The 17,897-nt window shown below is 40.8% G+C and overlaps 1 protein-coding gene and 1 non-coding gene across 3 annotated transcripts in view; one reads left to right on the forward strand and one right to left on the reverse strand.

The window, feature by feature from the left end:
* The window catches only part of GRHL2 (grainyhead-like 2 (Drosophila)), a 171,783-nt gene that overhangs the window by 59,331 nt on the left and 94,555 nt on the right, over positions 1-17,897 (reverse strand). For both annotated transcript variants that reach the window (XM_010863509.1, XM_010863508.1), the window contains exon 8: positions 6,348-6,442. In XM_010863509.1, coding sequence (XP_010861811.1) covers positions 6,348-6,442 — 95 coding nt within the window. The remainder of the gene's footprint in view (positions 1-6,347; positions 6,443-17,897) is intronic.
* Positions 11,269-11,340, forward strand: TRNAW-CCA. Its single transcript has one exon. It is a non-coding gene; the product is annotated as a tRNA-Trp (tRNA).

The raw sequence follows: 17,897 nt of genomic DNA on the forward strand, positions 1-17,897 counted from the left end.
AAGACGCTTACTCCTTGGAAGGAAAGTTATGACCAACCTAGACAGCATATTAAAAAGCAGAGACATTACTTTGTCAACAAAGGTCCATCTAGTCAAGGCTAAGGTTTTTCCAGTAGTCATGTATGGATGTGAGAGTTGGACTGTGAAGAGAGCTGAGCACTGAAGAATTGATGCTTTTGAACTGTGGTGTTGGAGAAGACTCTTGAGAGTCCCTTGGACTGCAAGGAGATCCAACCAGTCCATCCTGGGGGAGATCAGTCCTGGGTGTTCATTGGAAGGACTGATGTTGAAGCTGAAACTCCAATACTTTGAACACCTGATGCAAAGAGCTGACTCATTTGAAAAGACCCTGATGCTGGGAAAGATTGAAGGCAGGAGGAGAAGGGGACGTCAGAGAATGAGATGGTTGAATGGTATTACCGACTCAATGGATATGAGTTTGGGTAAACTCTGGGAGTTGGTGATGGACAAGGAGGCCTGGCATGCTGCGGTTCATAGGGTCGCAAAGAGTCGGACACGACTGAGCGACTGAACTGAACTAAACTGATTCCAGTGAAAAGACCAAAATAGAAACCTTTTCCTCCGAGCACTAAGCAGCATTTTAACATTCAGGTAATTCCTCTGTGGTCACATGAGAGAGGCCTTTGTAGCACATCGAAATTGGTTTCATCTTGAAATCACTGTGAACTGAGAAAAGGGCTGTGGACAAAACTAAGGGGCCTGGTTTCAAGAATCTCCTTAGAAACTGGGGAGAAAAGGAAGCCTGTAATTAGGGTTTGTGAGCTCCTGCTCTGAGATGATGTCATCACCAGCGTTCGGTGCCAGGAATCAGAGCTCACCGCTCCTTAATAATTCAATAGGGGCTTGCCTGGGAATTTCTCATCTTGGAAATTAGCGAGCAACAAATCTACGTTGTAGATACTGGATTGGCTGTGGAGAGAAAGAAACATTGAATGACCTTGTAAGTGGGAGTCACACGAAGAAACTTAGCCCTGTAGTCCTCCACTAGAATCATAAGGATGGAACCTTAATACTTTGTCAACCCTGCCCGGTTCCCCTTCCTGTCATTTTCCAGCTGAGAAGCTAAAGCTAAGAAGGAGGAAGACACAAAACCGGCTATTCATATGCCCAGAGACCTGGTGGCCTGAGCGCCATTTCAGTGTTTTATCTTCTTTATTATCCTGTGCCCCACCCCATCAACTTCCAAACTGTGACTGCAAGGATGCTCAGAACCTCACTTACCTGGATGCTACCTAAGTCATTCCCAGGGACCCCGGGACACCCGTTCACATTACAAGAGCTGCTGCTAAGTCGTTTCAGTCGTATCCGACTCTGTGCGACCCCATAGACGGCAGCCCACCAGGCTCCTCCGTCCCTGGGATTCTCCAGGCAAGAATACTGAAGTGGGTTGCCATTTCCTTCTCCAACAAGAGCTTCTAGACAGTGGGAAACGTCTCTGGCCAGCAGGTGTCATTGTGCAGAGACACTGTAGCATAACCAGCAGAACCGGTTCTGGGAGGAAAAACTCTGCAGGAATTCTGCCAGAACCACACTGCTCTTGAGACTGGCAACCTGGAGTTAATCCCACAACCTTATTTTAACAAACAGTGTTAACACCTTCCCTGGCCAAATTTTCTCCTGTAATTAAATTAAACTAAGTGATTACAGTTTCACGTTCTTTCTTTACTTCTGTTCCCACTAAAGGAGAGGTAAGAATAGAATGTAGGTCAGCAGCAAAAGACAAGAGTAGTGTTCTGGAAAAAATCCATAAATTTTGTCATCAGGTCTTGATGATGCGTACGTGGGGAGACTACCACATATGAGACTATTCTACTCTTTTAGTAAATGCACCAAAACCAAAAGTGAAAGTGAAAGCCGCTCAGTCGTGTCCGACTCTTTGTGAACTCGTGGACTGTGGTCCACCAGGCTCCTCTGTTCATGGGTTTCTCCAAGCAAGAATACTGGGGTGGGTAGCCATTCCCTTCTCCAGGGGATCTTCCTGACCCAGGGCTTGAACCTCGGTCTCTAGCATTGCAGGTAGATTCTTTACTATCTGAACCACGAGGGAAGCCAAATGTCCAAATAAAAGCTATCTTGGGAAGACACAAAAGCTATCTTGGGTTTCTCAAATGATGCTTACATGGCTCAAAGAACATTCGTAGTGTTTCTTCAGCTATTGCGTTCTTCAAAGCTGGTCTTGTGCAAATATATATATTTTTGTATGTATGTATGTTTATATTTGTATATGTATATGTAAATTTATATATGTATATATATGTACATTTGTATACATATATACATGTATTTATATATACATGTATACATATATATGTATATATGTTTGTATATATGTGTATTTGTATAGGTAAATTTATATAGGCATATATAAACTTAATAAATTATATATATATATAATTTTTATCCTTGAAATGGTATTATTCAAATTGTTTGTATATATTTACATTTGGACCCAAGTGATTCTGATTTTTTTTTTTAACACGTTCAAAGATCAAGATTTACTACCACTCTGTGTGTTCCAAAGGAAGGCACTGCAACTCTCTGTATGGGCACCAGCTCAACCTCTGCGCAACCTGCTGCCGAAGAACCAGCGGAGGGTGACGGAGTTGCTGACTGCCCCGTTCCTCCCTGTGTTAAGCTCCCCTGTGTCACTACTTTCCCTAACACTGAAAGCCAATAAAGAGGTAAACTGCATATTTGGTTGCTTGAGAGGGTGTGATTCAGGCATGGAAACTCAAATGTCCATGAGGACCAGGCAAGGGAAGTTCCAAGAGGGAGAAAGGCAGAGAAAGCATTCAAGAGAACACTGGTGCCTCACAAGAGCCACTCACAGCCTTGCAAACACTCGGGCTAATGTTGCTGGAGTCCAAAAGAATCTGGAAACTTGTATTAAAAAAAAAAATCTGATTATTAAATGCGGGTGAAATATTTTAAAATTTGGAATAAAAGTACTTAAAGTGCATTAAACCCACACACATTTATGTTCTGTGGACCATATGAAGGTGGTGGGTCACAAATTTGTGTCCTCTGGCCACACCAAAACCAAAACAACAGTTGACATTGAATGGGGCCCCGATCCCGAAGCCTCCAGTGGATTTCTGTGTGGTTGTTACCAACAGGAACTCATAGGCCAAGGCAACTGCTTCTGAGAATTCCACAATATGAAAATTATAAACAATTCCACCGTGAGAGGGATACCTTTCATGCCTTGCTTTGTTGTCATTTCATTGCTAAGTCATGTCCAACTCTTTTGGGACCCCGTGGACTGTAGCCCTCCAGGCTCCTCTGTCCATGGGATTTCCTAGGCGTGAATAATGGAGTGGGTTGCCATTTCCTTCTCCATGGGATCTTCCCAACCAGGGATCGAACCCATGTCTCCTGCCTCTCCTGCATCAGCAGGTGGAATCTTTACCACTGAGCCACCTGGGAAGCCCTTTATATGCATTGCTTTGTTGAAAACTTTTTCCCAGTTGTGTAATTGTGGGGTTATTTTTGCAGCCTGCTTATTATAAAATCAATTTTATTTTATTTTATTTATGTATTTATTTATTTTTTTTTGTGTGTGTCTCTTTTGCTGTCTCGTATACAGGGTTATCGTTACCATCTTTCTAAATTCCATATATATGCGTTAGTATACTGTATTGGTGTTTTTCCTTCTAGCTTACTTCACTCTGTATAATAGGCTCCAGTTTCATCCACCTCATTAGAACTGATTCAAATGTATTCTTTTTAATGGCTGAGTAATACTCCATTGTGTATATGTGCCACAGCTTTCTTATCCATTCATCTGCTGATGGACATCTAGGTTGCTTCCATGTCCTGGCTATTATAAACAGTGCTGCGATGAACATTGGGGTACACGTGTCTCTTTCCCTTCTGGTTTCCTCAGTGTGTATGCCCAGCAGTGGGATTGCTGGATCATAAGGCAGTTCTATCTCCAGCATTTATTATTTGTAGACTTTTGGATCGCAGCCATTCTGACTGGTGTGAAATGGTATCTCATAGTGGTTTTGATTTGCATTTCTCTGATAATGAGTGATGTTGAGCATCTTTTCATGTGTTTGTTAGCCATCCGTATGTCTTCTTTGGAGAAATGTCTATTTAGATCTTTGGCCCATTTTTTGATTGGGTCATTTATTTTTCTGGAGTTGAGCTGTAGGAGTTACTTGTATATTTTTGATCAATTATATTTTAAAGAAAAACCTTTATGTCCTGCAGCCTGAAAAAAAAATCTTCTCAGCCTACCTAATGAAATGAATTTAATTTTTATGGTTTTTCTTTAAAAGTTCTTCCAGTAGTTCAGTAAAATTCTTTGGAACTATTTCTATTACTTATCTAGACTGTGCACAATTACAACTACCAAATAATAGCTACTAAAAATATGTATTAAAGAAACAAGTTGTGCTACAACAAGCAAGTACTGCCATTTGTCAAAGCATATGTGAGCGTAAATGTGTCAGCCTGGAACAATACACATGTACAAACACACATATTTAAACAAGACAAGTGAGCCCTGCCTATGGGAAAAGAAAGAAGAGTCAACTCAACCCCAAATTAACCATCTCATTGGTTGACCAGAGAGCCACCATCATTCAAGATGTGCCTTCTGGTTTTGGCATTTTCTTTAAAAAGTTCTATTGACTGGTGACAGTTAATACATTTACATTCTAGCAACTTATTATCAGATTCCACGAAAAGGAAAATGAGGGTGCAGTTTCAGCTGGCTTTACCTTGACAAGGTATTCCAAAGGTAGGATCCCATTGTCTTCACAGTGGATGGCTGTTCTCGGACATGCCTCACTCCTCACACACTGCTGTCCCCCACCTCTCTCGGAGGCTGACTTTTCACATATCAAACCCCCCAAGCACATGCTTGGTACAGCAGAGACAATCGGAAAAGTTGTTTTGTTTTTGCTTTGTGTGAGGGAACTGAAGCCCAGAGGGGTCAGATGCCTTGCCAAGGATTCCAACTCCGGGCCCTGACACCACCGCACATGCTGCCTCTCCCTTACCCAGCCCAATAATCTAGCCTCTGGGTGAAGCGAAGGGCCACTAGGAGAAGGCCTGGGGCTCGGGTGAGGAACTGGAAGCGGAAGCAGAGGAAAGCCTTGAGGAAAAGCTCTTCCTGCCCTTCTGTGCGGTCCCTGAGTTCCCAACACATCACAAGGCCTCCCTCCTTCCCTTGGATGCACTGAGCCCCCGGAACATTCCCTCGGCCGCTCCAGAGCTCTGTTTCTGCTTGCCCATTTAGGTCACCTTCCTTGGGCCTAACGCCAGTTTCATTTACTTTGTTTTACACCTGAGTGAAATGAGACACTGAGCAATTCATCTTCATCTCTAAATCATGCCCACGAACTCCCATCCAGTTTCCTTTCTCACCCGGCCTTCCCCTGCTCGCAGACAATGAAGCATTGACAGCGGTTGTTTACGTTGACCTTTTCATTAATTCGAAGACAAAGTCTTCTAACGCCCGCCTAGATGGTAAGTAACCGAAGCAGAAAACAAGCTTAGGGTTCATCTGAAACCTTCCCTTTGGTGCAAAATGAAGCTCGAGAATCAGATGGTACAGAACCCAGGATGAAGAGTGGGCACAGCCACAAAACTCAGTTTCCATATACTCAGAGACTCGTGGCTGGAAAATAAGTCTGAATATCCTCAAGTCTTGCTTTTTTTCACCCAAATCCATGCAACGGTGGACGTCTATCCTCTGGATGCACCTGGCCAGAGATTTTTACCTTTGCACTTCTTAACTGTGCTGGCACCAGATAGAAATAAGAAAAGCCTAAGGTCAACAGGAAAGAAATGGCTCAAGGTCACAGTGGTGGCTTTTTCTCAGGGAGTGAAGTTCAGAGACCTGCAGCCCTGCTCCCTCCCTTGACCAGGTGAAGCCTGGAGGGGGCAGGAGTCGGGGTGGGGTCTTCCAGCTGCTTACCTGTGCAACTCTGAAGAAAGAGGCAGTTGCAGAGGTGTTTGGGGAAACCAGTACAGGGAGAAAAGATTTTTAAGCCCAGTCCCATCAGCCCCAAGTGATAAAATGGAGCTTGGGGGCCTGGAGGAATGGGAGGGACAAGGGGCCTGGCCCTTTCAGCAGGAGGCCCCAGAGAGACAGGTACACCCCTTTGCCTGTCAAAAGGCGATTGATTTAGCTTCTCAGTAACTGAATGTGTGTGACTTCTAGAGAAACCCAATAGGTTCATTTCCCGTTTTTCTGGCTCAAGTTAACAGATCTTTCTCTACTCACAGAGGCTTTTGTCAAAGATTCCACTGCAGAGAAAGGCTGTGATACTTAAAAGGTATGACCAATGAATCAATGCTACTTTCTCACTCACTTTTGCTTCTTCATTCACATCCCAGGTGAAGGAAACAGCATTATAGGCAATCTCTTCGATGTTGCCAATCGTATTAAAGCTCTCCTTGTAATCAGCTGTGACATGAAAAAAAAAAAAAAAAATTAAGAGTCAATGTTACTGGTGACATGTATTGAAGTATCATTTTCCAATGGGGAAATTGCAACTTTGTCTATTCGGCTGACTATTGCCATGGTAACAGTTAAGGATTTGTGCTTATGGATAATCTTTTACTACTATTTACTCTATAAGAATGTGAGCCCATTCCTGTATTAAAACAGTAAATCTAGGAGAAGCAGTGTTCCTAAACGATTTGTTCATTAGTTTTATTTTTCATTCGGTTTATAAATTTCTTCCCCCTGAGTTCCTTGTCACCTACCCACTCCCTCTCCTACTCTCTTTTCTGCCATTTAATTTTGCCAGCAATGCCGGACTATTTCATAGGGATCGTTTTGTAGGACAGAATAATCTATCAGCCAGGCAGTCTCAGGACTTCAGTAAAGAAATCCAGGAGAGTGAAGAAAATTTTATTTTTTTACTTCTTCTTGGATTTAGGTACAGAGAATTGAGTCAGTCTGATTCAGTTCATTACCATCCACCTGTCAACTTAAGGCCCTCTCATTTATTTATGTAATATTATTTATGTAATAAATAATCCTTTTTATCTCTTCTGTCCCCCTGCCCCCGCAATAGCTATTGACATGTTTGCTCTATATGCTTATGAAATAAATTGGGTCGATCTGCCTGTGTTCATAGCTTTCATTTTCACAAACTGTGCCATGCTATGACCAGGGTTGCCAGATTTAGCAAATATTTGGACCATACTCTAAAAAAGTATTTGTTGTTGGTCCGAAATTCAAATTTAACTCTCTGTTTTATCTGGCAACCCTCGCTATGGACCTTTTCAGATGTAACCACTTTACTGGTTGCATGTCTAATCCTGGCTGTGGCTGCACAGAATTCCGTGGTGACCGTCAACCGCAATTTACTTATCCCCTCTCCCCAGATGGAGCCTTCAGTAGTCTCCAGCTCTCCGGAACCACAGACAACACTGATAAAAATCCCTGGTCTTCTGTCTGCACTGTCACCGCCTTAGTTGGTCTTCAGGGCGAGGCATGATATTCTTACTCTTAATCCTCACTACTACTTCCTGAGGTTTTAGCTTATGCTCACCATCTGGATTTTCCCTCTACTCTAGGCCTCCTTGGATATGACAACCTACCTTCACTCCATCTCTTGTGTACGAAACAAACACTGACCACGTCTTGCTTGGCTGGCATCATGGTAAGGTCCATCTGCTTTTCTTTGAGGTCTGTTTCACTCACAGCTTGATCACCTAATCACGTACGTTCTTTTTATCTAAATTTCTATAATTATTTTCTAAAATGAAAACTCTAATTATGTGCTTTTAATAATTTTTTAGGGCTAAAACATACACCATGACCTACACTATCCTTCACAATCAGGCCCTGCATACTTCTCTCTGCTCATACTCCAGCCCCACAGTGAGGGTCAGAGGAAGGTACAATGCTGACCATACTGGAGTCTTTTTTGTTTATAAAATCTTTCGAATGTTTTTCTAAGTTAGGAGTGAGTTATCATGACTGACTTTCAGGGTGTATAAAGCATTCATTGTCTACAATATCTGACATGTTTCTCGTCAAATGGTCATTTCCTCACCTGTGTCCTAAGCGGCCCTGCGACTCCAGGGTCAGTGGTTTCTTGAGGTTTCAGCAAGTTCTCTACGTGAATGCTGCAAATTTTTGAAGTCTGCTTTCCTAAAATTCATATATCTGATCATTTTGGCCATTTTCTCCTCATTTATCACAAAATCTAAATTCATGTGATCATTCGCCAAAATTGTACTTACGTTTTCTTATTCATGCAACACACTTTGTGTGAATTAGACTCCTATTTTTCTATCCATAGTATAAATAATAATAAAACAAAGCCCATAATACTAATGAGCTCAAAATATAATAAAGTCAGTTTGATTTTGTTTAAAAGAAAAAACTTCTTATTATTACTGGGACCTGGACTGGTGGTTAACTGCAGAAAAACCTACCTCGGTGCTCTCAGAACGGCCTTGGATGCACTTCCTGTAAAGGGTAATGTTGGTCTAGACCCTGACCAGAATTCTAGTTCCCGTCTTTCTCACCAAATTTCTACTGTGGGGGCCAATTCAGTGGGTACAAAGTGGTATCTCAAAGTCATTACAATTCCATTTTTTCCATCACCTATGAGTTCAAGCATCTCTTCACATCCAGGATAGCCAAGCAGGTGTCTCCTTACATAAACTGCCTACTCATGCCCTTTGTCCGTAATTTTATTCATTTCTCCAGGGAAACTTCAAGGCAAGACTATGGATCTTCACATTTTAAATAAAGCACACACGTTTTAACATAGACGCTTGTGTGATCACCATAGGAAAGTCACAGACCATGAACAAATAAGAAAAATATTGAAAAGCAGGCACAATTTTTCCACCCACTACAAACACATCTGTGTAGCCTTCATTTTTCCTACCACAGTCTCTGTCTCCCTTTCTCCAAAATATGTAAATATTTTAAACAATATTGTAACAATTATTTTTTAATTTGCTTCTTTCCCCCTGTAATACATCTTCAGCATCTTACCACGTCACTAAATAAAATTGTGGAAAATAGTCTTAATGTCTAAGTACTATTATATTGGATTAAGATAAAATGCTATAAACTTTATTTTGCTCTTATTGATCCTATAAATGATGTCTAATACTTTGCTACCTTAAATAGCACTTCATCTAATTATCTTCATGGCAAAATAGCCATATATATTTCACTTTTTCATTAATATATACTCTCAGAAGTGAAATTAATAGGTCAAAGGCAAAATATTTTCGAGGCTTATAATTCATTTTGTAAAATTGCTCCTGGAAAGGTTAAAACAGTTTATATTCACAATAACTGTATGACTTCCTGTTTCCTCAAACTGTCTCTTTCCAAGTTGGTATGCAAAGCAGGTTACATTATTTTATTTGCAGTTCCTTGATTGCTAAAGAATAGAACAGTCTTCCATTTGGCTTCTGGTTCTTTGTGTTTCTTTATATTCTTTCTCTTTGTTTTTAAATTTTACTCATTTATTGTAACAGTTTATTGTTCTGTCTTTTGCTCATTTTTCTCTAAGGGAATTCAAATTTTCTTGATTTAAAGTAAATATTTAAAGTTAAGAGATAAAACAGATAGCAAAGGAAAACCATTTTATATCCTAAAATTTTACAAGTCTTTATGACTATATTTCAGATAATTTTAAATGCAAACCTGTGTTTTCAGCAGGCCAGTTTCTTAAATTTTGAAATAAGAAAAGATCACTGAACTTAAATTGAGTTCCTTGATTCTTCATGCTATCTGTTTTAAAAAAATAGTCTTACAATTTTGTTTTAAAATTTTAATAAGCCTCTTAAAAATTATCAATCAATCATAAATTTAAAAAACAAATACTATATCTAGCAATAAAGAGAAATAAATAAAAGTGCTTTGGTCCAGCACTTATTCTAGATCTTAAAAGTTTTTATTTTTTCATACCTTCTCTACCTGAAAAATTTCTCCCCTAAAAAAATGCTAGCTTAGAAAAGTAAAGAATTTTAAAAACAAATGCAATACAAATACAAATAAAATGCGTGTTGGGCCCCCTAGTTTTGCCCAGGGGGTCTGCCAGTTTCTCTCCATCATGCTCCCTTGTTGCTGTTGTTGCTGCGGAGTCACTAAGGCCTGTCCAACTCTAATGCAACCCCATGGCCCACCAGGCTCCTCTGTCCACGGGCAGAATACTGGGTTGCCATTTCCTTCTCCAGGGAACCTTCCCAACCCAGGGATCAAACCTGAGTCTCCTGCATTGCAGGTTATCTCTTTACCACTGAGCTGCCTGGGAATCCAATTTCCCTTACTCAGTCCACACATACATTGAATAAATATTTGCTCTGTGTTCCCTATATACCAGGCAGCATCCTTACACTTGAGATCAGCAGAAAACAAAATGAGGTCCCTGATCTCATGGTGCTTACAGTTCAGAAGGAGACAGAATATAATTAAGTAGATGAATAAATAAATGAACAACACAATTATGTTCAATATGCTTCAAAGAAAAGGCGGTGGGCAGGGGGGGCCTTCCCTGGTGGCTCAGCTGGTAAAGATTCCATCTGCAATCTGGGAGACCTGGGTTTGATCTCTGGATTGGGGAGATCCCCTGGAGAAGGGGATGGCTACCCACTCCAGTATTCTAAACTGGAAAATTCCATGGATTACAGTCCATGGGGTCACAAAGAGTTGAACATGACTGTGCGACTTTCACTTTCACTTTATGCCAAAAACAAGACTGGCAAGGCTACCTTTTACCAGGTGGTTATATTATTTACCCATTTCCTTCATACCACACATCAATATTTTGTTTGTTTATTTATCACTATCATTTCTCATTAGCTACACATGTATATGAAGGCAAGGAACTTGTCATTAATAATGCTGCCTTCTCGGTGTTTGACATTATTCAGATGATATTCATTCCATAAAATTTTTGAGTAAAAAATGAATAATGGCTCCATGAATAGTCTAACAAAAAACAAAACTAAGACACCAGAGTCACACACTCCCGTTTGACCTTATACAAGAAATACCTGTTCTTCTTGACTCCCTTTGTTGTTCGCCTCTAAGCCATTCACCTGTAGATGGCAAAACAGCCCTGCTATCACACGGTGACTGTCAAAGTCTTCTACATCATACACCCTGATACTGCTTTGTCCACACGCATGTTAGTCCAATAAACAGAACGCTAATGGATGTGTCTCCTGTTTCTGAAAACTGTCTTAATGTCCTCTGATGAGTGTTGCTGGCTTAAGGGTTCATGATCCTTGGTGTAGGAATAAAACTCCCTAGTGGCTCAGAGGTTAAAGCGTCTGCCTCCAATGCAGGAGACCCGGGTTCGATCCCTGGGTTGGGAAGATTCCCTGGAAGAAAGAAATGGCAACCCACTCCAGTATTCTTGCCTGGAGAATCTCACGGACAGAGGAGCCTGGTAGGCTGCAGTCCACGGGGTCGCAAAGAGTCGGACACGACTAAACGACTTCACTTTCACTTTCAACCTGTTTTTAGGGGGGCTTCCCAGGTGGCTCAGTGGTAAAGAATCCACCTGCCAATGCAGGAGACGCAGGTTCAATCCCTGGGTCAGGAAGATCCCCTGGAGAAGGAAATGGCAACCCACTCCAGTATTCTTGCCTGGCAAACCCCATGGACAGAGCAGCCTGGCAGGCTACAGTCCACGGGGTTACAAAGAGTCAGACATGACTTAGTGACTAAACAACAACAAACCTGTTGTTACATCTTCCTGAATTTATTTCCTCAAGAAAGTTTCCAGAACCTAAGTTTTATAAATGTTGGTAGCTGCAAACAGTAAAAGGGAGTGTCATGAGCTAGTGTCATGAGTTTATATTCCTAGAGCTGCCATAACAAATAGCACAAACTTGGAAGTTTAAAACCATAGAAACATATTCTCTCATAGTTCTGGGGCCAGACGTTCCAAGTGAAGTGCTGGCAGGGCTGGAACCTTCTGAAGGTTCCTAGCTCTCCTGGCTTCTGGCGGTTGCTAGCAATGCTTGGCATCCCTGGACTTGCAGACCCAGCATTCTAAGCTGCCTCCGTCTGCATGTCGTGTTCTTTTCTGTGTTTCTGTGTCTCTTCTCCCTTTTTCTTCTCTTCTGAGGATTTGGCATTGGATTTAAGGCCCACCATAATCCAGGATGATCTCATCTAGAGATACTTAACTTACTATATCTGCAAAGACCTTTTTCCCCAACAAGGTCATATTTACAGGATCTAGTACTTAGGATATGAACATATAATTTTTGAGAGAGTTATCATCAACCCCTGTATCTGCGATTCCCTCCTATGATTGGAAGTCCTATGATTTGAATGCATGGCTTGTTCTTGTATGAGAGCCACTGTAGCTAAAGAGTCATCACACTTTCTTTTAAAGCATTTCATGGTGAACATATAGGCATGTCTCAGAGATTTTGTGGGGTTTGGCTCCAGAGAGCCTCAATAGAGCAAATACTGAAATAAAGGTAATCCCATCAATATTTTGGTTTCCTAGTGTATATAAAAATATTTACTCTGTAGTCTATTAAGCACACAATAGCATTATGTCTAAAAAACAATGTATATACCTTAATTCAAAAAAACTTTATTGCTAAAAATGCTAACCATCATCTGACCCTTCAGTGAGTCATAATCTTTTTTTGACTTTTTTTTTAATCTTTTTTGCAGGTGGAGCATCTTGCCTGGAGTTAATGGCTGCTGACTGATCAGAGTGGTAGTTGCTGAAGGGTGGGGTGCTTGTGGCAATTTCTTAAAATGAGACAATTCCTTAAAATGAGCTGAACTGATTTTTTTTCAAGAATGACTTCTCTGTAGCGTGCAATGCTGTGCTGCAGAGCACAATGCTCTGTGCCATTCTGCCCACAACAGAACTTCTTTGGAGACTGGAGTTAATCCTCTCAAGCCCTCCTGCTGCTTTATCAACTGAGTTTTTATGATAGTCTAAGTCTTTGTTATGATTTCAACAGTTTTCACAACAAAGTAACCAGGAGCAGATTCTATCTTAAGAAACCACATACTTTGCTCACCCATAAGAAGCGACTACACATTCATGAAAGTTTTCTCATGAGATTGCAGCAATTCAGTCACATCTGCAGGCTCCACTTCTAGTTCTCTTGCAATTTCCACCACATCTGCAGTTACTTCTTCCACTGAATCTTAAACCCCTCAAAGTATCCCATGAAGACTGGAATCAATGTCTTCCCAACTCGTGTTAATGTTGATATTTTGACCTCTTTCCACGAACCACATTCTTAAAGCATCTAGAATGGTGAATCCTTTCCAGAAGGTCATCAATCTTGACAGATTCATCAAAGGAATCACTATCTATGGCAGCTATTGTCTTAAAAATGTATTTATTAAATAATAAGATTGGAAAGTTGAAACTACTCTTTGATCCATGGACTATAGAATGGATGTTGGGTTAGTAGACATGAAAATAACAATAATCTTGTGGTACCTCTCAATCCTTGCTCTCAGGTGATCAGATGCATCGTCAATGGACAATAATAATATTTGGAAATAAATCTTTTTTTCTTAACAGCAGGTTCCAACAGTGGGCTTAAAATATTCAATAAACCATGTCATAAACACATGTGTGGTCATCCAGGCTTCGTTGTTGCATTTATAGCGATGCAGGTCCTAGATGGCATTTTCTTTTGATCTACATTGATAATTGGGGGCTTCCCTAATAGCTCAGTTAGTAAAGAATCCGCCTGCAATGCAGGAGACCCCGGTTCAATTCCTGGGTCGGGAAGATCCGCTGGAGAAGAGATAGGCTACCCACTCCAGTATTCTTGGGCTTCCCTTGTGGTTCAGCTGGTAAAGAATCCACCTGCAATGCGGGAGACCTGGGTTTGATCCCTGGGTTGAGAAGATCCCCTGGAGAAGGGAAAGGCTACCCGCTTCAGTATTCTGGCTGGAGAATTCCATGGACTGTAAAGTCCATGGGGTCGCAAAGAGTCGGACACGACTGAGCCACTTTCACTTCGTGTAGCCACCTTCATGAATTATCTTAGCTAGATCTTCTGGATAACTTGCTGCAGCTTCTACATCAGCACTGGCTGCTTCACCTTGCAATTTTATAAGTTAATGAGACGACACCTTTTCTTAAACCTCATACACTGACTTCTGCTAGCTTAAAACTCTTATTCCCTAGCTTTCTCACCTCTCTCAGCTGTCGTAGAATGGAAGACAGTCAGGGCTTTGCTCTGGATTGGGTTTTGGCTTACAGAAATGTTGTGGCTGTTTTGATTTTCTACCCAGAGCAGTAAAACTTTCTCCATGTCAGCAATAGGCTGTTTTGTTTTCTTATCATTTGTGTGTCCACTGGATTAGCACTTTTAATTTTTGTCAAGAACTTTTCCTTTGCATTCACAACCTGGCTAACTGCTTGGAGCAAGAGACCTAGCTTTTGGCCTCTCTTGGCTTTTGCCATGCTTTCCTCACTAAGCTTAACGATTTCCAGCTGTTGATTTAAAGTGAGAGATGTGATTCTCTTGGTAAAGGTCACACTGCACTTGAAAATGTGTGGATTATTTTCAAATATCTTTGATAATTTGTTTCTAACATAATTACCTTTTGATAATTCTAACACAGTGATAAGAGAACAGACTCTGTATGCTTTCAATACCTTTAAACCATGAAATTTTTGCACCCTTTTTATGTCCCTGGATACGCTCCAGTGTCTCCTAGTTTATAGTCTATGAGAACTTGGATAGATGTATATCCTACTGTTGTATGAAAATTGTGTAAGCCTTAACTATGTTGACTTGGTTCATGGTGCTTTTCAGGTCTACTATATCCTTCTACTTTTCTGTATATTCATTCTATTAATTTTTGAGAGTTTGATATTGAAACTCCAACTAAAATTCTAATTTACTACTTAAGAGTAATTGTAATATATAGTGGAACTATATGTAATTTTGTTCTGTATTTTCTGTAAATGCATTATCATACTTTTATAATTTAAAAAATAAAAAAAAAGAATTTTGAAAAAAAGAAAGTGAGAGAGGTAAGGCTTGTTCTTTCACTTGAACACTTAGAGACCATTGTTGGGGTTATTAATTGGCCTAATTTCAATATTGTATCTCCAGGCACAGGAGGGCCTGAGGAAAGGGAGAGATGGGGGAATGGCTTGTTGGTGGAGAAATCATAACACGTACATTTATCAATTAAGCTTGCCATGGTATACGGATGTGGTTTGTGATGTCCCAAAACAATTACAATAGCAACGTCAAAGATCACTGATCACAGACCATCATATCAAATACAACAATAATGAAGAAGTTTGAAATATGGAGAAATTACCAAAATGTGACACAGGCAGATGCTGCTGGAAAAATGGTGCCAACAGACTTGTTCCATGCAGGGTTGCCACAAACATCCAATTTTTAAAAAAGCATTATCTGTAAAGCACCATAAACTGAAGCCCAGTAAAAAAACACTTTGTATTACATTTTGAATGGACTTTCTTTCCTAAAAAAGATGACAAGGCAACACACAAGCTACATGTTTTGTACACTAGTTTGTAAATATCTATAGAATATAAACATCTACTTGATCAGCATGGAGATATAAATATGGCTTAAATGTTTCCCAAAACTGGCATAATGGAACAAAACTACAAGTGGCTAAAACAGGTTTCTAAAAAAAAAAAAAATGTATGTCAATTGCATCTGAGTTAAGAAGGTACTTCTTATTAATCTTAGTGATTTACACACAAAGGGATAACCCTAAAGTACACAACCAGCTCAAAGCATCAAAAAGAACAAAACCATGGAAAGAAGAAATGAGAATCTAATGAAATAAGGGTGAAGTTGATCTCATGTTAATGTCATGTCTGGTGATAGAGTCAAACTTTCCAGGGTCTGTTCTCAGGTTGGGTGTGTCCTTGAAATGTTAAAGTGAAGCATATGGGAACACACAGCCATGAAGATTCTCTAGAGCCTGTTAGGATAGCCTCCAAAGACATAGACTGATAGTTTCTGGATTCTCATGGTTGGTAGCCTTGGGCAGATGTTCTGTTATAGTGACTCTCGAGTGCTGGGGTGCATCAGAATCACCGGGAAAACTTTGGTAAAATGGAAACGACTGAGCCAACTCCCAGAGATTTTCATTCAGTAGGTCTGGGATGTGGCAAAGAATCTGCCTTTTTAATAAGGTCCCAGGCAGGGCTGATGCTGCTGGTCTGGAGACCAGACTGGGTAGCATAGATCTATGGCAAATTGAAATGACTGAATCCTTTTTGTGCATTCAATTTATTTCACATATAGGCTTAGAAAGCACTCCATCTACAGTGATGTCCCACATCAATTATCCATGATGTCCATGAGACAGACTGTCTTCATCCTCAAGTCTCCCCTCTTAGGTAAATGCCAGCACCACGTACAGGAGGACCAGGCAGCTACCTACATGGTAAGACCTGGGGACCACCTGCTCCAAGACCTCTACTTATTCTCTGGCCTGGAATCCCATCCTAGGACTCTCTTTGGGAACGGACACTGTCATCTCCTGACATGAAAATGAAGTGCTCTAGGGACACTAATACCTGCCATAAAGTGAGCTCTTACCAAATGCCAAACCTTCTCCTGACACAGCCTCCTCTAAGACTCACCATGGCTCCAGGAGGTAGGTATCAGCACGCCCTTCTAAAGAGAAGTTAAGCTGCTTGTGCAAAGCAACATGGCTGGTGACAAAACAACCTGTGATTTGAATCTAGGTCTGTTTAGTGCCAAAGGCCACAGTTTTAACCACTACCTGCATTTATCTTGTAAGTTTATCTTGCAAATTAAACAATAAATGGCCACCAGACATTAACATCTTACAGAGAAAAATCATAGCATAGCCTATGTGGAAACTAGCGGGTAGAGAAGTGCCGGAGGAATGGAAGTTTGATGAGGAGGAGAGTCTGGACATTTTTGGACCACTGCAAATGCCTGAGCAAACCAGGGCAAAGTTAGGGGTGTTGCAGTGAAGAGGAAGCAAAGAACACATCTCCATACCCTGCAGACACTGGGAGGATGGAAAGAAAGCTCACAAATTAGCCCTTCTAAGAAAGCAACGGAGGTGTGTGCTTAGTTGCTCAGCTGTGTCCGACTCTTTGTGACTGCAAGGAGTGTAGCCCGCCAGGCTCCTCTGTCCATGGAATTCTCCAGGCAAGAATACTGGAGTGGGTTGCCATGCCCTCCTCCAGGGGTTCTTCCCAACCCAGGGGTTGAACCCAGGTCTCCCACATTGCAGGTGGATTCTTTACCATCTGAGCCACCAGGGTGGAGATGACAAACTTCACACTGTTATCAGCAAAGGACCGCTAGACAAGCATGAATATGCAATACTTCCCATGTTTTTGGGAAGTTATATTCTGTGCTGATATTATAGGATCCACTCTATTTTAATTGCTATGGAAAGCAGGCCAGTGAATTCATTTGTTATACCCTTTTTATTTTTTTGCATATGAATATTGGTCTGTTAAAAGGTCTTTATTTTTTCATTTAAAAAAATATTTATTTATTCATTTGACTGTTCTGGGTCTTTAGTCGTAGCAGCAGGATTCTTTAGCTGTGGCATGCAAACTCATAGTTGTGGAAAGTGGGCTCTAGTTCCCTGACCAGGCCCCCTGAACGTAGGCCCTCTGCTTTGGGAGCAAGGAGTCTTAACCACTGAACCACCAAGGAAGTCCCAAAAGGTCTTTAAATTCAGACTTCTGTTGTTTTCTTCAAACTGATTGTATGTGTAAGTGTGATTCTGGAATGCTGTCAAAGAAACTAGTAATTCCTTTACCTTAATTAAGTTCACATGCTTGGTAAATTATAACTACTCCTTATTATTTTTGTATATATTGTTGGAGATTAAAAGAAGTGGTATAATTAATGCAAAAAATTGCTTCTCTTTTGAAAGGTGTGGA

The sequence above is a fragment of the Bison bison genome, unplaced genomic scaffold (assembly GCF_000754665.1).
Source record: "Bison bison bison isolate TAMUID 2011002044 unplaced genomic scaffold, Bison_UMD1.0 scf7180017864491, whole genome shotgun sequence".
Classification (NCBI taxonomy): Eukaryota; Metazoa; Chordata; class Mammalia; order Artiodactyla; family Bovidae; genus Bison; species Bison bison.